Here is a 15173-nt window from a genome sequence, read left to right as displayed (position 1 = left end):
TTCTAGAATCTCTGGGATCTTTGGTATTTTTCTTTCTGCATCAATGATACGAAACCGACTGGGTGCAGTGGCTCACGCCTGTAATCCCAGCACTTCAAGAGGCCAAGGCAGAAGGATCACTTGAGCCAGGAATTCAAGACCAGCCTGGGGCAACATAAGGAGACCTCTTCTCTACAAAAAATTTAAAAATTAGCAGGACATGGTGGTACAGGCATGTGGTCCCAGTTTCTCGGGAGGCTGAGGTGGGAGGATAGCTTGAATAGAGATCTAGGCTGCAGTGAGTCATGTTCACGCCACTGCACTCCAGCCTGGGCGACAGAGAGACCCTCTCTCAAAAAAGGTAAGACCAGGTGTGGTGGCTCACGTTTGTAATCCCAGCACTTTGGGAAACCGAAGCAGTGGATCACCTGAGGTCAGGAGTTTGAGATCAGCCTGACCAACATGGTAAAACCCCGTCTCTACTAAAAATACAAAATTAGCTGGGTGTGTTGGCGCATGCCTGTAATCCCAGCTACTTGGAAAGTTGAGGCAGGAGAATTGCTTGAACCCGGGAGGCAGAGGTTGTAGTGAGCCAACATCGCTCCATTGTACTCCAGCCTAGGCAACAAGAGGGAAACTCAAAAATAAATACATATATAAATAAAATAAAATGGAAAATAGAAATGAAGCCTCAAAGTCTTGCGCACTCCCCGGAGACGGGAGCATGGCGGGGCACGCCCACTTTCTCGCAGCTTGGGCATTTCTAACTAAAGGCTGTAACTAGGAGGAGGGACTGGACCCTATAAATAACTAGTCTGGGGTGGCGGTCAGGGAGACGGGTTACGTTGTAAAACACCAAGCAGAAACCGGTCTTCTCAGTCTCTGCCCTCGGACACCTCTGGTTTGGTCCGGTGGGAACCGACAACTTGGATTTCCGGCTGGCTGGAACTACAGCTCCCTTCGTGGAGCCCTTGATTGGAAGCACCCTGCATTGGGCACTGAGATATTCCCAGAATTCCGCCACCCCTTTTCCATATAGCAAAACTGAGGGCTTGTGAGAGCGTTATACCCTTACGACGGTACAACGTTATATCGGTATACCCTGCCCAAACTGGGAAGGAAGGAATTCCAAAGGCCAGCTCTGCTCCTTTACCCTGAGGTTCTCTCCCTCTCATCCTCATTCCAAACCTAGCTTAGGGGCCCAAGAACCCCAACCTTCCGCAGCTGATCCTTTCTGCAGAACTACATGTCCCAGCAGGCCCGGGGCTGAGCCCCGCCCGCTTGCGGGTAATCAGTAGCCCAGCAGGCGGGGGCCCGCTGGGTGGGGTGCGGAACCGGGGGGTCGCGGGACTGAGCAAGCCTGTAACGCCAGGGGCAGAGCACAGAGCAGTGAGAGGAAGGTGGGGCTGAGGGGCAGGGCCTCAGGTCCGCGGGATAATCTGGGAGGAGAGGTCGAACGCCAGGGGCTGGGCTGGACTCTGAGGCCCAAGGCGAGACTGGATGACAGGGGCGTGGCCGAGGAGCCCCAGGGCGGGGCCCGAGGAGGGGCTCAGCTGTGTCCTGCGAGGCAGCACCCCGCGCGGCGCGGCGGCAGCTCCACTCTGGCTCAAGCGGAGGGGATCGGCGGGAAGCTCCTTCACCCCCTACTTCTGCCGGGCTGTAGCTGCAGTGGGTGAGCCCAGCGGAAGGGCCGTGGGGGACGGGGAGCTACTGAGGGAGCACGATTTCTGAACTTTCGTTCCCACCGATGAATGGGTGGAGCGAGCCTGGACACCTGGGCCCATCCCACGGCCGCGATTCCCTTAGGGCGACAGGTCCCTTGACCTCGGCTGGTCCCTCTGGACAGTACGGGCTTTGGGCGGGGTGCTGAGGGGGGATGTAGAGTATTCCAGGCTGTGTAGGCAGTCACTCGATCCCGCGGATCCCATCGCGGAGCAGGAGAGGGAGATGAGCCGGATCGAGTTGCCTTTGACATTTCCATCCCCCACTGGGAACTGTGTCCAGCTAACGATTCTACTAGGAATGGCCTCCCCTCAGTTGAGCAGGATGGGGCCCTCCCGCTCAGACCAAACTAGCTGTGGTAGCCAAGACTGAGGTTGAGTGTACAGTGGGGAGGCTCAGCAGGAGAAAAGCCCAGGGAGATCCGCCCTGCAAACTCCACCTGCTAGCACTAGCCTTGGGTTGGCTAGATGGCGGAGGTGGCAGATTACAGAGGTCTCTGGTGCCACTGTTAGCACCAGAACCACAAGGTTCCTCCCCCAAAGCCCAGGTACTAGATGCCATTAAAAGTGCCCTCTTTGCTGCACCTAAGAGGCCCTCGTCGGCATGGAGCAAGCAGCAGCACCAGCCCTTGAAAAGACAGGCCTCACCATGCTATGTCCATCTGACGGAAGCCAGTTCCACCAGCTCAGCCATAGGGCTCCTTTCTGCTACTGCATTCAGGCAGCCAGGTCAGACCATTACCTCCTATCTCCTCCTAAAACTTGTGCTATGGGGAGCTGAGCTGGGATTTTAGATCCAGGCAGCCTTGCTACCTGGCAGACTTCAGACAAGTTCCTTTTTCTGTTTGGGCCACATTTCCTCATCTGTAAAATGGACACTGTAGCTATGTCTGCTGTATCACACTTGATAGAATTGGATGCTGTGGTGGCATTTGGGAGACTATCATGGTGCCTGAGGTGGGTGGGTGCCCAGGCCTATGGGCTTCTGTCTTTCATCAAAGAACCTCAGATCCTGGAAAATTAAGATTCACAGAACCTAACTGTTGGAAAGGGCTTTTGAACCCACTTTGGTGGCCTCTTCATGCCTCCAGGGCTCATGAGATAGGCTGACTTCATATGAAAGTTTTGAGGATGAGGTCTCTCTCTTCAGATACTGACCCTCTCTCTCCTTATTTCCTTGGTGCCCAGAATGTGGCTTTGGTTGTATTGAATGAATGAATATAAATTCAAAAGTGTGATCTGAGCCACCTAAGGCCTTCTTTGGGTTCTGCTCCGCTTGAGGGCATCAGCTAAAGGCCACTGGCTGCATTTTCCAGGAGGAGTTTTCCACTTTGGGAGGCTGAAGAACTGTATCTATATAGGAATAGGGATGAAAGCTAAGTCATTGTAGGCTGAGAGGAAGGGAATAAGAGTCTGTTAAAGACCAGCTAGGGCTGACAAACTGAAGCAACTGGGGGCAGAGGGACTGAGAATGAGGCCCTGAGCTAGCACCTTGTGGGGAGTGCCTCTGGGAGGAGCTGTGTATTGACATTCAGGATCAAATTCTGCTCCACACCTTGCATTCTTCAGAGTCTCTGCATAGGGGAGGTGAAAAATCTGAGTAGTTCCGGCATCTCCTTGGAAGTCCCTGGGGACTTAGAGACAGACACTGGCATCTGGGAGGAGGTTAATTACTGTTTGCCAGTCTTCTGTTCTTCCCCCGAGCTGGAGCAGTTGGGCAACTGCTGGCTGGCTGTGTATATGCCTATGTGTGCACCTGGCTGGTACTATTTCTTTGTTGGACTCTGATCTAAAGCCTTGGACAGGTACAGTTGGTGGCCTTGAATCACAGACTGGGACACGCTTCTTCCCCTGAGCCTGTGTTTCCCTGCAGTCGTATCTGGAATTTTTTTTATTTTTTTGAGATAAGGTCTTACTTTGTCACCCAGGCTAGAGTGAAGTGGCACAATCTCGGCTCACTGCAACCTCAACCTCCTGGGCTCAAGTGACTCTCCCATCTCAGCTCCCCCCACCCCAAGTAACTGGGACTACAGGTGCGTGCAACCACGCCTGGCTAATGTTTTTCTTTTTCTTTTTCTTTCTTTCTTTTTTTTTTTTTGTATTTTTGGCAGAGACAGGGTTTCGACATGTTCCTAGACTGGTCTCAAACTTCTGAGCTCAAGCGATCCACCCTCCTTGGCCTCCCAAAGTGCTAGGATTACAGGCATAAGCACCATGCATGGCCTCATATCTGGATGTTTAGCATATAGCGTGTCAGAGTTTATGTGTGTTAGGGGTAGTGATGGGTGTCAGATCCCTGGAGAGCAGGTAGGTGGAGGAGGTGTGTTGGTCTGAGCTAGGTGAGTGAAATCTCTTGAGCAGGTGGCCTAAAGGATTTAGGCTGGGGGAGAAACGAGCTTGGTAGTCACAAGATAGGCCTGGCTGGAAATGGAGTCAGAATGGTAGCCGAAAACACATCATGCCTCGAGCCTCTAATGCAAAGCAAACACTTTTAAATTTCATCATGGGCCAGGCACAGTGGCTCACACCTGTAATCCCAGCAGTTTGGGAGGCTGAGGCAAGTGGATCACAAGGTCAGAAGTTCAAGACCAGACTGGCCAACATGGTGAAACCCCATCTCTACTAAAAAATATAAAAATTAGCTAGGCATGGTGTAATCCAGCGACTTGGGAGGCTGAGGTAGGAAAATTGCTTGAACTGGGACCCTGGAGGCAGAGGTTGCAGTGAGCTGAGATCTCATCACTGCACTCCAGCCTGGGCTACAGAGCAAGACTCCATCTCAAAAAAAAAAAAAAAAAAAAAAAAATCATCATTGCAGTAATGAGCAGCTCTTGAAGCTAGGAACAGACATGGTTTGATAAGTGCTTTACAAAAATCACTATGGTTGCTGAGATCAGAAGGCACTGATAAGAAAGAATTTAGAAGCAGAGAGTCCTATTGGGGGAATAATAATACAGTAATACTGGGGAGAAGTGACAGCACCCAAACTATGACAGAAACAGGACAGTGGGTGAATGGTAGAAACAGAGCTAGGAAGTAGCTGGCCCACAGATGTGGTGCCTGGAGGACAGCAGGAAGGTGAGCAGGGAAATGGACTTGCTAATGGATGGCTGAGATTCGGGTGAGCTTGAGGGCAAAGAGAAGCAGATGTGAGAAACAACTGGCCTCCCATGCCAGGCTCCTGCCCCAGACCCTAATGTCCCAGTCCTACCTCCCTCCAAACAGGCCCTGGGCTGAGTCTGGCTTTAGGTGTCTTCTTTAATCTCCAGATTTCATTTGGCTTTTGACTCAAGATAAAAACCCATTTCTGAGCTGTTCTCCCTTCCTCCCTCCTCTCACCCTCTGGGGACAGGGAAGCTAGCCTACCACCCTGTTAAAAGTATCAAGGAGGCCAGGTGTGGCAGCTCATGCCTATAATCCCAGCCCCTTGGGAGGCTGAGGCGGGCGGATCACCTGAGGTCGGGAGTTTGAGACCAGCCTGACCAACAAGAAGGAACCTTGTCTCTACTAAAAATACAAAAAAAAAAAAAGAAAAAAAAAGCCAGGTTTATGCCTGTAATCCTAGTTACTCGGGAGGCTGAGGCAGGAAAATCACTTGAATCTAGGAGGTGGAGGTTGCGTTGAGCTGAGATCGTGCCACTGCACTCCAGCCTAGGCAACAAGAGCAAAACTCCAACTCAAGAAAAAAAGAAAAAAAGTCTGGGGTGGGGGGCGGTGGTCAGCCACGGTAACTCACACCTGTAGTCCCAGCACATCTGGAGGCCAAGGTGGGTGGATCACTTGAGGTCATGAGTTCGAGACCAGCCTGACCAACACGGTGAAACCCCGTCTCTACCAAAAATAAAAAAAATTAGCTGGGTGTGGTGGTGTGTGCCTTTAATCCAGCTACTTGGGAGGTCGAGGCAGGAGAATCACTTGAACCCAGGAGGCAGAGGTTGCAGTGAGCTGATATCACAGCACTGCACTCCAGTCTGGGTGACAGAGGGAGATGCCATCTGAAAAGAAAGAAAGAGAAAGAGAGAAAAGAAATAAAAAGGAAGGAAGTGAGAGAGAGAGAAAGAAAGAAAGTCTCAAGAGGCTGGCTGAACCATCTCCTCTCTCTCACCCTGGCCATCCACACCTCTAGGAGAGCAGGACTTTTCCAGTTCCGTCCCCGTCTCTTCAGCCCAAACGCCGCCATGTGTGATACGGGGAGGCCTCGTTTACCCTGTGATCCTGGAAAGCTTCCTGACCCTCTCAAGGTTTGTTTCTCCACTAGAAAAATGAGGATGCCTGCCATCTCCGAGCACATGCCCCGCTCCCCAGTCACAGAGTCCTAATTTGGGCAAGCATTAGGAACCATGAGAAAGGGTGGCTTAGACACAGATTGTCCTGGTAAGAGTCTCACCTTTGCCACTCGTCAAGCCTTCAGGTTCCAGTATTCATCTTCCCAAACTATACACCTCTTCTTAGCTTGCGGCAGCAAATGGAAATAACATGGGATGAAAAAGCTCAGTTCCATCTCTCTCTCCTCCTTTCAGAGCAGGTTGAGATGAGCTCCGTCAGATGGCCGCACAGCCCGCTCCTTTCTTAGCAGGCCACTAATGCTCCAGAACCCTCAGGAGAAGAGCCAGGCCTACCCCCGCCACCGCCGGCCTGGCCGCTACGCAGATCCTCAGAATCCGGAGGCCATCGCAGCTGCAGCTATGTACACCTTTCTGCCCGACAACTTCTCGCCTGCCAAACCCAAGCCTTCCAAAGAGCTGAAGCCACTGCTGGGCTCCGCGGTCCTGGGGCTGCTGCTAGTGCTGGCCGCCGTGGTGGCCTGGTGCTACTACAGCGTCTCCCTACGCAAGGCGGAGCGACTTCGCGCAGAGCTGCTGGACCTCAACGCTGGCGGCTTCTCCATCCGCAACCAGAGGGGAGAGCAAGTCTTCCGCCTGGCCTTCCGCTCCGGCGCGCTGGACCTCGATTCCTGCAGCCGCGACGGCGCTCTGCTGGGCTGCTCGCTCACGGCCGACGGGCGGCCTCTGAACTTCTTCATCCAGACGGTGCGGCCCAAAGACACGGTCATGTGTTACCGCGTGCGCTGGGAGGAGGCGGTACAGGGCAGGGCGGTCGAGCACACCATGTTCCTGGGCGACGTGGCGGCCCACTGGTATGGTGGCGCTGAGATGAGGACGCAACACTGGCCCATCCGCCTGGACGGCCAGCAGGAGCCCCAGCCCTTCGTCACCAGCGATGTCTACTCTTCCGACGCCGCGTTTGGGGGCATCCTTGAGCGCTACTGGCTATCTTCACGCGCGGCCGCCATCAAAGTCAACGACTCAGTGCCCTTCCACCTGGGCTGGAACGGCACAGAGCGCTCGCTGCGGCTGCAGGCACGCTACCACGACACGCCCTACAAGCCTGCGGCCGGCCGCGCCGCAGCGCCGGAGCTGAGCTACCGAGTGTGCGTGGGCTCGGACGTCACCTCCATCCACAAGTACATGGTGCGCCGCTACTTCAACAAGCCTTCGAGGGTGCCAGCGCCCGAGGCCTTCCGAGACCCCATTTGGTCCACGTGGGCGCTGTACGGGCGCGCCGTGGACCAGGAGAAGGTGCTGCATTTTGCACAACAGATTCGCCAGCACCGCTTCAACAGCAGCCACCTGGAAATCGACGACATGTACACACCCGCTTATGGCGACTTCGACTTTGACGAGGTCAAATTCCCCAATGCCAGCGACATGTTCCGCCGCCTGCGCGACTCTGGCTTCCGCGTCACGCTCTGGGTGCACCCGTTTGTCAACTACAACTCGTCGCGCTTTGGCGAGGGCGTGGAGCGCGAGCTGTTCGTGCGCGAACCCACGGGCCGGCTGCCCGCGCTGGTGCGCTGGTGGAATGGCATCGGAGCCGTGCTCGACTTCACGAACCCGAAAGCCCGCGACTGGTTCCAGGGACACCTGCGGCGGCTGCGGTCTCGCTACTCCGTGGTTTCCTTCAAGTTCGACGCGGGCGAGGTCAGCTACCTGCCGCGGGACTTCAGCACCTACCGGCCGCTGCCGGACCCCAGCGTCTGGAGCCGGCGCTACACTGAGATGGCGCTGCCCTTCTTCTCGCTGGCGGAGGTGCGCGTGGGCTACCAGTCACAGAACATCTCCTGCTTCTTCCGCCTGGTAGATCGCGATTCGGTATGGGGCTACGACCTGGGGCTGCGCTCGCTCATCCCGGCGGTGCTCACTGTCAGCATGCTGGGCTACCCATTCATCCTACCCGATATGGTGGGCGGCAACGCCGTGCCCGAGCGCACAGCCGGCGGCGACGTGCCCGAGCGCGAGCTCTACATTCGCTGGCTAGAAGTGGCCGCCTTCATGCCCGCGATGCAGTTCTCTATCCCGCCCTGGCGCTACGACGCGGAAGTGGTGGCCATCGCGCAGAAGTTCGCAGCCCTACGGGCCTCGCTTGTGGCGCCGCTGTTGCTTGAGCTGGCGGGCGAGGTCACCGACACGGGTGACCCCATCGTGCGCCCCCTTTGGTGGATAGCGCCCGGCGACGAGACAGCTCACCGCATTGACTCGCAGTTCCTTATTGGGGACACCCTGCTTGTGGCGCCGGTGCTGGAGCCGGGCAAACAGGAGCGCGATGTCTATTTGCCCGCAGGCAAGTGGCGCAGCTACAAGGGCGAGCTTTTCGACAAGACGCCGGTGCTGCTCACCGATTACCCGGTCGACCTGGATGAGGTCGCCTACTTTACTTGGGCGTCCTGACCCAGCCCAGGGCCCGGGAACCACACATCCCCCAGCCTTCATGCAGACCTCGAACCCTCCATCGCACCCGCACTGTGTACTCCTAGGAACTTCCACCTTTATACCACCCATTAAGTGGCTGCCGACCTAAATGTGATGGAACCAGCTTCTGAAGGTGGGGTCTGGGGAGGGGGCACTGAAGCAATCTCCTGCTGCAACACACAATCCTGACTGTGCCCTGCCCCCCCCCCCGCCCCCACCACCACTACACTCACACCGGTCTGCAGAAGCCTCTTGCCTGGGGTGGGAGCCAGAGAGCTTAGAGGAAAAAGGTCAGCTCTCTTCCTGTTACACATGGTTGGGATTTAAAAGCACAAAGAGAAACCTCTCCATCCTGGCCTTGGTGGCCGTCTTTGTCCATCTGAGGTGGGGACTTGATCTTATTTAAGGTCCCCAAATAGCCCTCACCACACTTAGAAAGTATGCTTTCTTAGTGTTGGAAGCCAGGCCCTTAGTTCCCAACACTCACCTGAACTGTGGCTGATTTGGTCCCAGCCCAGCTGGAGAGAAGGTGTTGGCTAACTGACAAGGAGGCAAGAGGTCCCCTCCCAGGGAACAGGAGGACTAGGCTTAGCACAGAGCCATCATCATGTTCCCTATTTATGAAGAGAGTCCTAATACTGCACTAATCCATTTGTGTACAAATATAGGCTCAGCCCTGGGCCAGATGTGCCTGATGGAACAGACTTGCAGATCCATGCAGGCCAGACTTCGTGCCTTAACCGTGTGTGTGTGTGTGTGTGTGTGTGTGTGTGTGTGAGAGAGAGAGAGAGAGAGAGAGAGAGAGAGAGAGAGAGAAATTAGCATCGTGAGTCCCTGATCTATGAAATGAACACAACCTCTCTGAGGCTGGTTTAATCTGGAGGAAGGAGGCATGGAGCAAATCTGAGGTTCCAATTGCTGAGTCAGGCTCCTCCCAGGCGGTTTCCCTGGGACTCTGGTAGGAAATAAATAGCCTTTTCAGAATTCCTCAGCTGCCTCACTCCCTGCACATGTGCTTGGGGTGTGGTCTAGAAGGGAGTGATGTGCTTATTCTGGTGATCTGTGCTGCTTCTGAACACAAGGTACATGCACACACTGATAACTACCAATAAACAGACAGGGGACGGTCTTTCATGTCAGCCATTTTCTCTTTCTTATTTTTTTTGAGATGGAGTCTTGCTCTGTCACACAGGCTGGAGTGCAATGGTGCAATCTTGGCTTGCTGCAACCTCTGCCTCCCAGATTCAAGCGATTCTCCAGCCTCAGCTTCCCAAATAGCTGGAATTATAGGCACATATCACTACGCCTGGCTGTTTGTTTGTTTTGAGACAAGAGTCTTGCTCTGGCACCAAGCACTAGACTGGAATGCAGTGGCACAATCTTGGCTCACTGCAACCTCCACCTCCTGGGTTCAAGCCATTCTCCTGCCTCAGCCTCCTGAGTAGCTGGGGCTACAGGCATCTGCCACCATGGCCAGCCAATTTCTTGTATTTTAGTAGAGACAGGGTTTCACCATGTTGGCCAGGATGGTCTCGATCTCTTGACCTCATGATCCACCCACCTCGGCCTCCCAAAGTGCTCAGATTACAGGCATGAGCCACCGTGCCAGCCATTTTCTCTTTCTGAGAAGAGCAACCTCAGCGGAGTGAGTTTTTTCTGACTTTGCAGCTCAGTCTGGAGAAAAGTGGCATGCCAGAGCAGGTAGGTGGGAAACAGGGTGGACTTCAGCTTCCATCAACAGCTCTGGTAGCAGAACCAATCCCCCAACCCCTAGAGAATGTATCCTTTTGCCACCTGATATGGTTTGGCTTTGTCACCACCTAAAACTCATCTTGAATTATAGCTCCCATAATTGCCATATGTTATGGGAAGGATCTGGTGGGAGATAATTGAATCATGGGGGCAGTTTCCACCATACTGTTCTGGTGGTAGTGAATAGGTCTCATGAGATCTGATGATCTTACAAAGGGTTTCCCCTTTCACTTGGCTATCATTTTCTATTGCCTTCCACCATGTAAGATGTGCCTTTCCACCATGATTATGAGGTCTCCCCAGCCAAGTGGAACTGTGAGTTCATTAAACCTCTTTTTCCTTATAAGTTACCCAGTCTTGGTTATGTCTTTATCAGCAGTGTGAAAATGAACTAACACAGTAAATTTGGTACCAATAGAGTGGGTTGCTGCTGTAAATAACCAAAAATGTGGAATAAACTTTGAAACTGGGTAACAGGCAGAGGTTGGAACAGTTTGGAGGGATTGGAAGACAGGAAAATGTGGGAACGTTTGGAATTTCCTAGAGACTTGTTAAATGGCTTTGACCAAAATGCTGATAATGATATGGACAATGAAATCCAGGCTGAGGCGGTCTCAGATGGAGATGAGGAACTTGTTGAGTACTGGAGCAAAGGGAACTCTTGCTATATTTTAGCAAAGAGACTGGCTGCATTTTTCCCTGGCCCTAGAGATTTGTGGAACTTTGAACTTGAGGGAGATGATTTAGGGTATCTGGCAGAAGAAATTTCTAAACAACAAAGCATTCAAGAAGTGACTTGGGTGCAATTAAAAGCATTCAGTTTTCAAAAGGAAACAGAGCATAAAAGTTCAGAAAATCTGCAGCCTGACAGTGAGATAGAAAAGAAAAATCAATTTTCTGAGGAGAAATTCAAGCCTGCTACAGAAATTTGCATTAGTAACAAGGAGCCAAATGTTAATTACTAAGACATGGGGAAAATGTCTCCAAGGCATACTAGAGACCTTTGCAGCAGCACCTCCCATCACAGGCCTGGACGCCTAGGAGAAAAAAATGGTTTTGTGGGCAGCCAAGGGTCTCCATGCTGTGTGCAGTCCTGGACTTGGTACCCTGCATCCCAGCCACTCTAGCCATGGATCAAAGGGCCCAAGGTACAGCTTGGGCCATGGCTTCAGAGGGTGCAAGCCCCAACGCTTGGCAGCTTCCACATGGTGTTGAGCCTGCAGGTGCACAGGAGTTAAGAATTGAGTTTTGGGAACCTCTGCCTAGATTTCAGAGGATATATGAAAATTCATGGATGTCCAGGCAGAAGTTTGTTACAGGGATGAGGCCCTCATGGAGAACCTCTCCTAGAGCAATCTGGAAGGGAAATATGGGGTTGAAGCCCCCACACAGAGTCCCCACTGAGGCACTGCCTAGTGGAGCTGTGAGAAAAGGGCCACTGTCCTCCAGACCCTAGAATGGTATATCCACTGACAGCTTGCACCATGCACCTGGAAAAGCCACAGACACTCAACACCAGCCTGTGAAACCAGCCAAGAGGTAGGCTATACCCTGTAATACCACAGGGGTGGATCTGTCCAAGACCATGGGAACCCACCTCCTGCATCCAGTGTGACCTGGATGTAAGACATGGAGTCAAAGGAGATCATTTTGGAGCTTTAAGATTTAACTGCCCTGCTGGATTACAGACTTTTTTTTTTTTTTTTGAGACGGAGTTTCGCTCTTGTTACCCAGGCTGGAGTGCAATGGCATGATCTCAGCTCACCACAACCTCCACCTCCTGGGTTCAGGCAATTCTCCTGCCTCAGCCTCCCGAGTAGCTGGGACTACAGGTGTGCGCCACCATGCCCAGCTAATTTTTTTTGTATTTTTAGTAGAGACAGGGTTTTCACCATGTTGACCAGGATGGTCTTGCTCTCTTGACCTCATGATCCACCTGCCTTGGCCTCCCAAAGTGCTGGGATTACAGGCGTGAGCCACCGCACCCGGCCTGGATTTCAGACTTTCACGGGGCATTTCCCCTTCATTTTGGCTAACTCCTCCCCTTGGATTGGGTGTATTTATCCAATGCCTGTACCTCCATTGTACCTATGAAGAACTAACTTGCCTTTGATTTTACAGGCTCACAAACAGAAGGGACTTGCCTTGTCTCAGATGAGACTTTGGACTGTGGACTTTTGAGTTAATGCTGAAATGAGTTAAGACTTTGGTCTGCCCTTGGAAGCTGCTGGCTAATGTTAAAAATTTTTAAACAAAAAAATTTTTTAAAAAGACTTTGGGGGACTGTTGGGAAGGCATGATTGATTTTTAAATGAGAGGACATGAGATTTGGGAGGGTACAAGGAGAGAATGATATGGTTTGGCTATATCCCCACCCATATCTCACCTTAAACTGTAGCTCCTGTAATTGTGGGAGGGACCTTGTGGGAGATAATTAAATCATGGGGGCAGTTTTCCGCATACTGTCCTGGTGGTAGTGAATAAGTCTCATGAGATCCGATGGCTTTATAAGGGGTTTCCCCTTTTGTTTGGCTCTCATTCTCTCTTGCCTGCTGCCATATAAATGTGCCTTTAGCCTTCCACCATGATTGTGAGGCCTCCCTAGCCACGTGGAACTGTGAGTTCATTAAACCTCTTTTTCTTTATAAATTACCCAGTCTCGGGTATGTCTTTTTCAGCAGTGTGAAAGTGGACCAATACGCCACTCATGTACCTTCTTTATTTTCTCAGTGTGAAAAATGCCTGAAGAAAGCTTTGGGGCCCCTCACAGATGCACAACTCAAGTACCGATTCTATGACTCATCTATCAGCTCTGTTAACTTGAACAAGCTGCTTAACCTTGCTGAGCCTCTGTTTTCTCATATGTACAATGGCGATAATAATGCCTACCTCCCCAGGTTGTTGTAAGAATTATAAGCACAAATGTATGTAAAGTGCCTGGCGCAAAGTAGGTGCTCAATAAAAGGTAGTTATTATAATACTATTTCTTGTTTTGTTGATTAAAAACAAGGATCCTTCTAGAACCCAGCTCTCAGCCTGGATGGTTTTCTCTGGGCCTGCCTGTGACACCCCCTCCCCAACCCTCTGCACATAGCACCCAGTTGAGCTCTGAGTTTGTGACCAAAGGACACTGTAGTCCAGGAGAAAGGCAAAAAGAGAGATACCTGAATGTGGGATGTCAGCAGCCAGGATTCCTAGGCCCCTGGGAGATGGAAAGTGAAAGCTGGATTTTGGACTTGCATGGGAGTTGAGTTAGTTTCTCTCCTTTTCATCAAGCATGTACCATCTACCAACTGATACTCACTGATAAGCCTCCCCAGGCCTGGTGTCCAAACATGTGCTATAGAGTTAGTGTAGAAAGAGAACCCCAGGTTGGGCCCTGGAAAGTTGCTTTAATGGCTGGAGAACATGACCCACATTTGAATGGTTCTCCAGCTTTCTATGCAACCTGAAATAAGTTTTACCCAACCTTGGTTTCTTCATCTTTAAAATGGAATTTCTAGGATTCACTGAGGTGTATAAAGCACTTATGCAAAAACTGGCAAAGAGTAAGTGCTCAATAAATGGTAACTCCTATAAACTATTATAAACAAGGAACAAAGAGAGAAAAACTGTGGCTAGAACCTGTGTTGTCCAATATAGTAGTCAGTAGCCACATATAGCTTCTTAAATTTACTTCTAAAGTTAATTAAAATTCAGTTCTTTAGGCATATTAGCCACACTTCAAATGTTCAACAGCCATATGTGACTAGTAGCTAATGTAATGGACAGTGCAAATTACACATCATTTACATAGTTGCAACAAGTATTATTGGACAGCCCTAGAACAAGCAGTGTATGACATGGGGAGGAAGAAGATAATCTGTGAGGCTTCCCTGGAGGAGGAATACTCTTTAGAAGGGCATTGAAGGCAGGCAGAAGTGCCTGTCGGCCTGAATGGGGGAAAAAGCCAGACTGCACAGCCTGTCTAGCCAAATTCCAACAAACTGGTCCTAAGCTTGGGATCTGGTTTCTAGTCTGGTTTCTGCCATTGACCCCATTAATCACAAAAGCACAAATGAACAAACAGAAGCCCTGAGAGAGGAGGATATTGGCCTGAGATCATGGAAAATGAGTAACCACGGTGGCACTAGAACCCTGGTGTCCTATTTCCCGGGATCTAGAATCTCAGACCCAGAACTCACCCCTCTCAACAGCATGGCCCATGCCAGGCTGTATACCTCCAAGGATGGGAGCTAGCTGAAATGTGCATCTCTGAAGGTGCCACCAAGTAGGCCTGATTCTATGCCGAGAAGTGTTTCCCCTTTCCCTACTGACTCTCAAAAAGGATTCAAGAAATTGGGAGGGTGTGCTGAAATGTCAGGATTCACGAGGGTCTTTCTTGGAGCTAGGGAAAGAAAAAAGAACTGGGCTGCCAGCTACCCCTATTCCTAATTCCCCAGGGTGCCAGGAACTCTGGCTCTTGCCAGCCTTGTCCAGTCCCCTGTCCCTGCACATTCCAAGTTTATCTCTCTCTGCACATCTGGATCTGGGCAGGGTGGGGCGGATGCTGACCCTCCTCTGTGGAGCTTCCAGCAACTTTGTCATAGCCATAATTCCTCATTAGCCTTCATTCTACCCCTGGGCTGGTGGGCGGTGGGTATGATATGCATAAATGGGGAACTCCCTTCTTCGGGAGTAATAGGGAAAAACTGAGTGGCCATTATAGGAAGCCTGGGACTGGGGCCTAGGCTCCCATTCTGTGACCCTCTGTTCTGAGACCCTCTATTCCTGAGAGTGTTTCCCTTCCAACACCATATGAATGGGTTGAGCGCCATCCAAGCCTGCTCTATGAGCCCAAGCGATGGGTTTTCGTCGTTGTTTCCCCAGATCTGACCCTGGATCTGGCTCCAGAGCAGTATTCTTCTCTGATTCCCCACATGTACCCTGGTCCTTTCTCCTCTCTCTGAGTAAGGGCCAGTGTTGACCTCTT

The 15173-nt window shown here is 51.7% G+C and overlaps 1 protein-coding gene across 9 annotated transcripts; it reads left to right on the top strand.

Moving 5' to 3' along the window:
• Positions 1-1298: 1298 nt before the first annotated feature.
• Positions 1299-13184, top strand: MYORG (myogenesis regulating glycosidase). Of its 9 annotated transcripts, none has more exons than XM_078370893.1 (3): positions 1299-1379; positions 5827-5941; positions 6221-13184. In XM_078370893.1, exon 3 carries the CDS (start codon positions 6284-6286, stop codon positions 8426-8428), a length of 2145 nt encoding a protein of 714 aa, XP_078227019.1. In that variant the 5' UTR covers positions 1299-1379; positions 5827-5941; positions 6221-6283; the 3' UTR covers positions 8429-13184. The 9 variants fall into 9 exon arrangements, with proteins under 9 accessions (XP_078227019.1, XP_035164204.1, XP_035164194.1 ...); XM_035308303.3 differs by lacking the exon at positions 1299-1379 and adding an exon at positions 1535-1651 and having other exon boundaries at positions 6226-13184; XM_017974207.4 differs by lacking the exon at positions 1299-1379 and adding an exon at positions 1535-1651.
• Positions 13185-15173: the final 1989 nt, after the last annotated feature.

This window comes from Callithrix jacchus, chromosome 1 (assembly GCF_049354715.1).
Source record: "Callithrix jacchus isolate 240 chromosome 1, calJac240_pri, whole genome shotgun sequence".
In the NCBI taxonomy this organism is placed as follows: Eukaryota; Metazoa; Chordata; class Mammalia; order Primates; family Cebidae; genus Callithrix; species Callithrix jacchus.
Note: the sequence above shows the minus strand (reverse complement) of the source record. Positions and strands in the feature narration are given on the sequence as shown.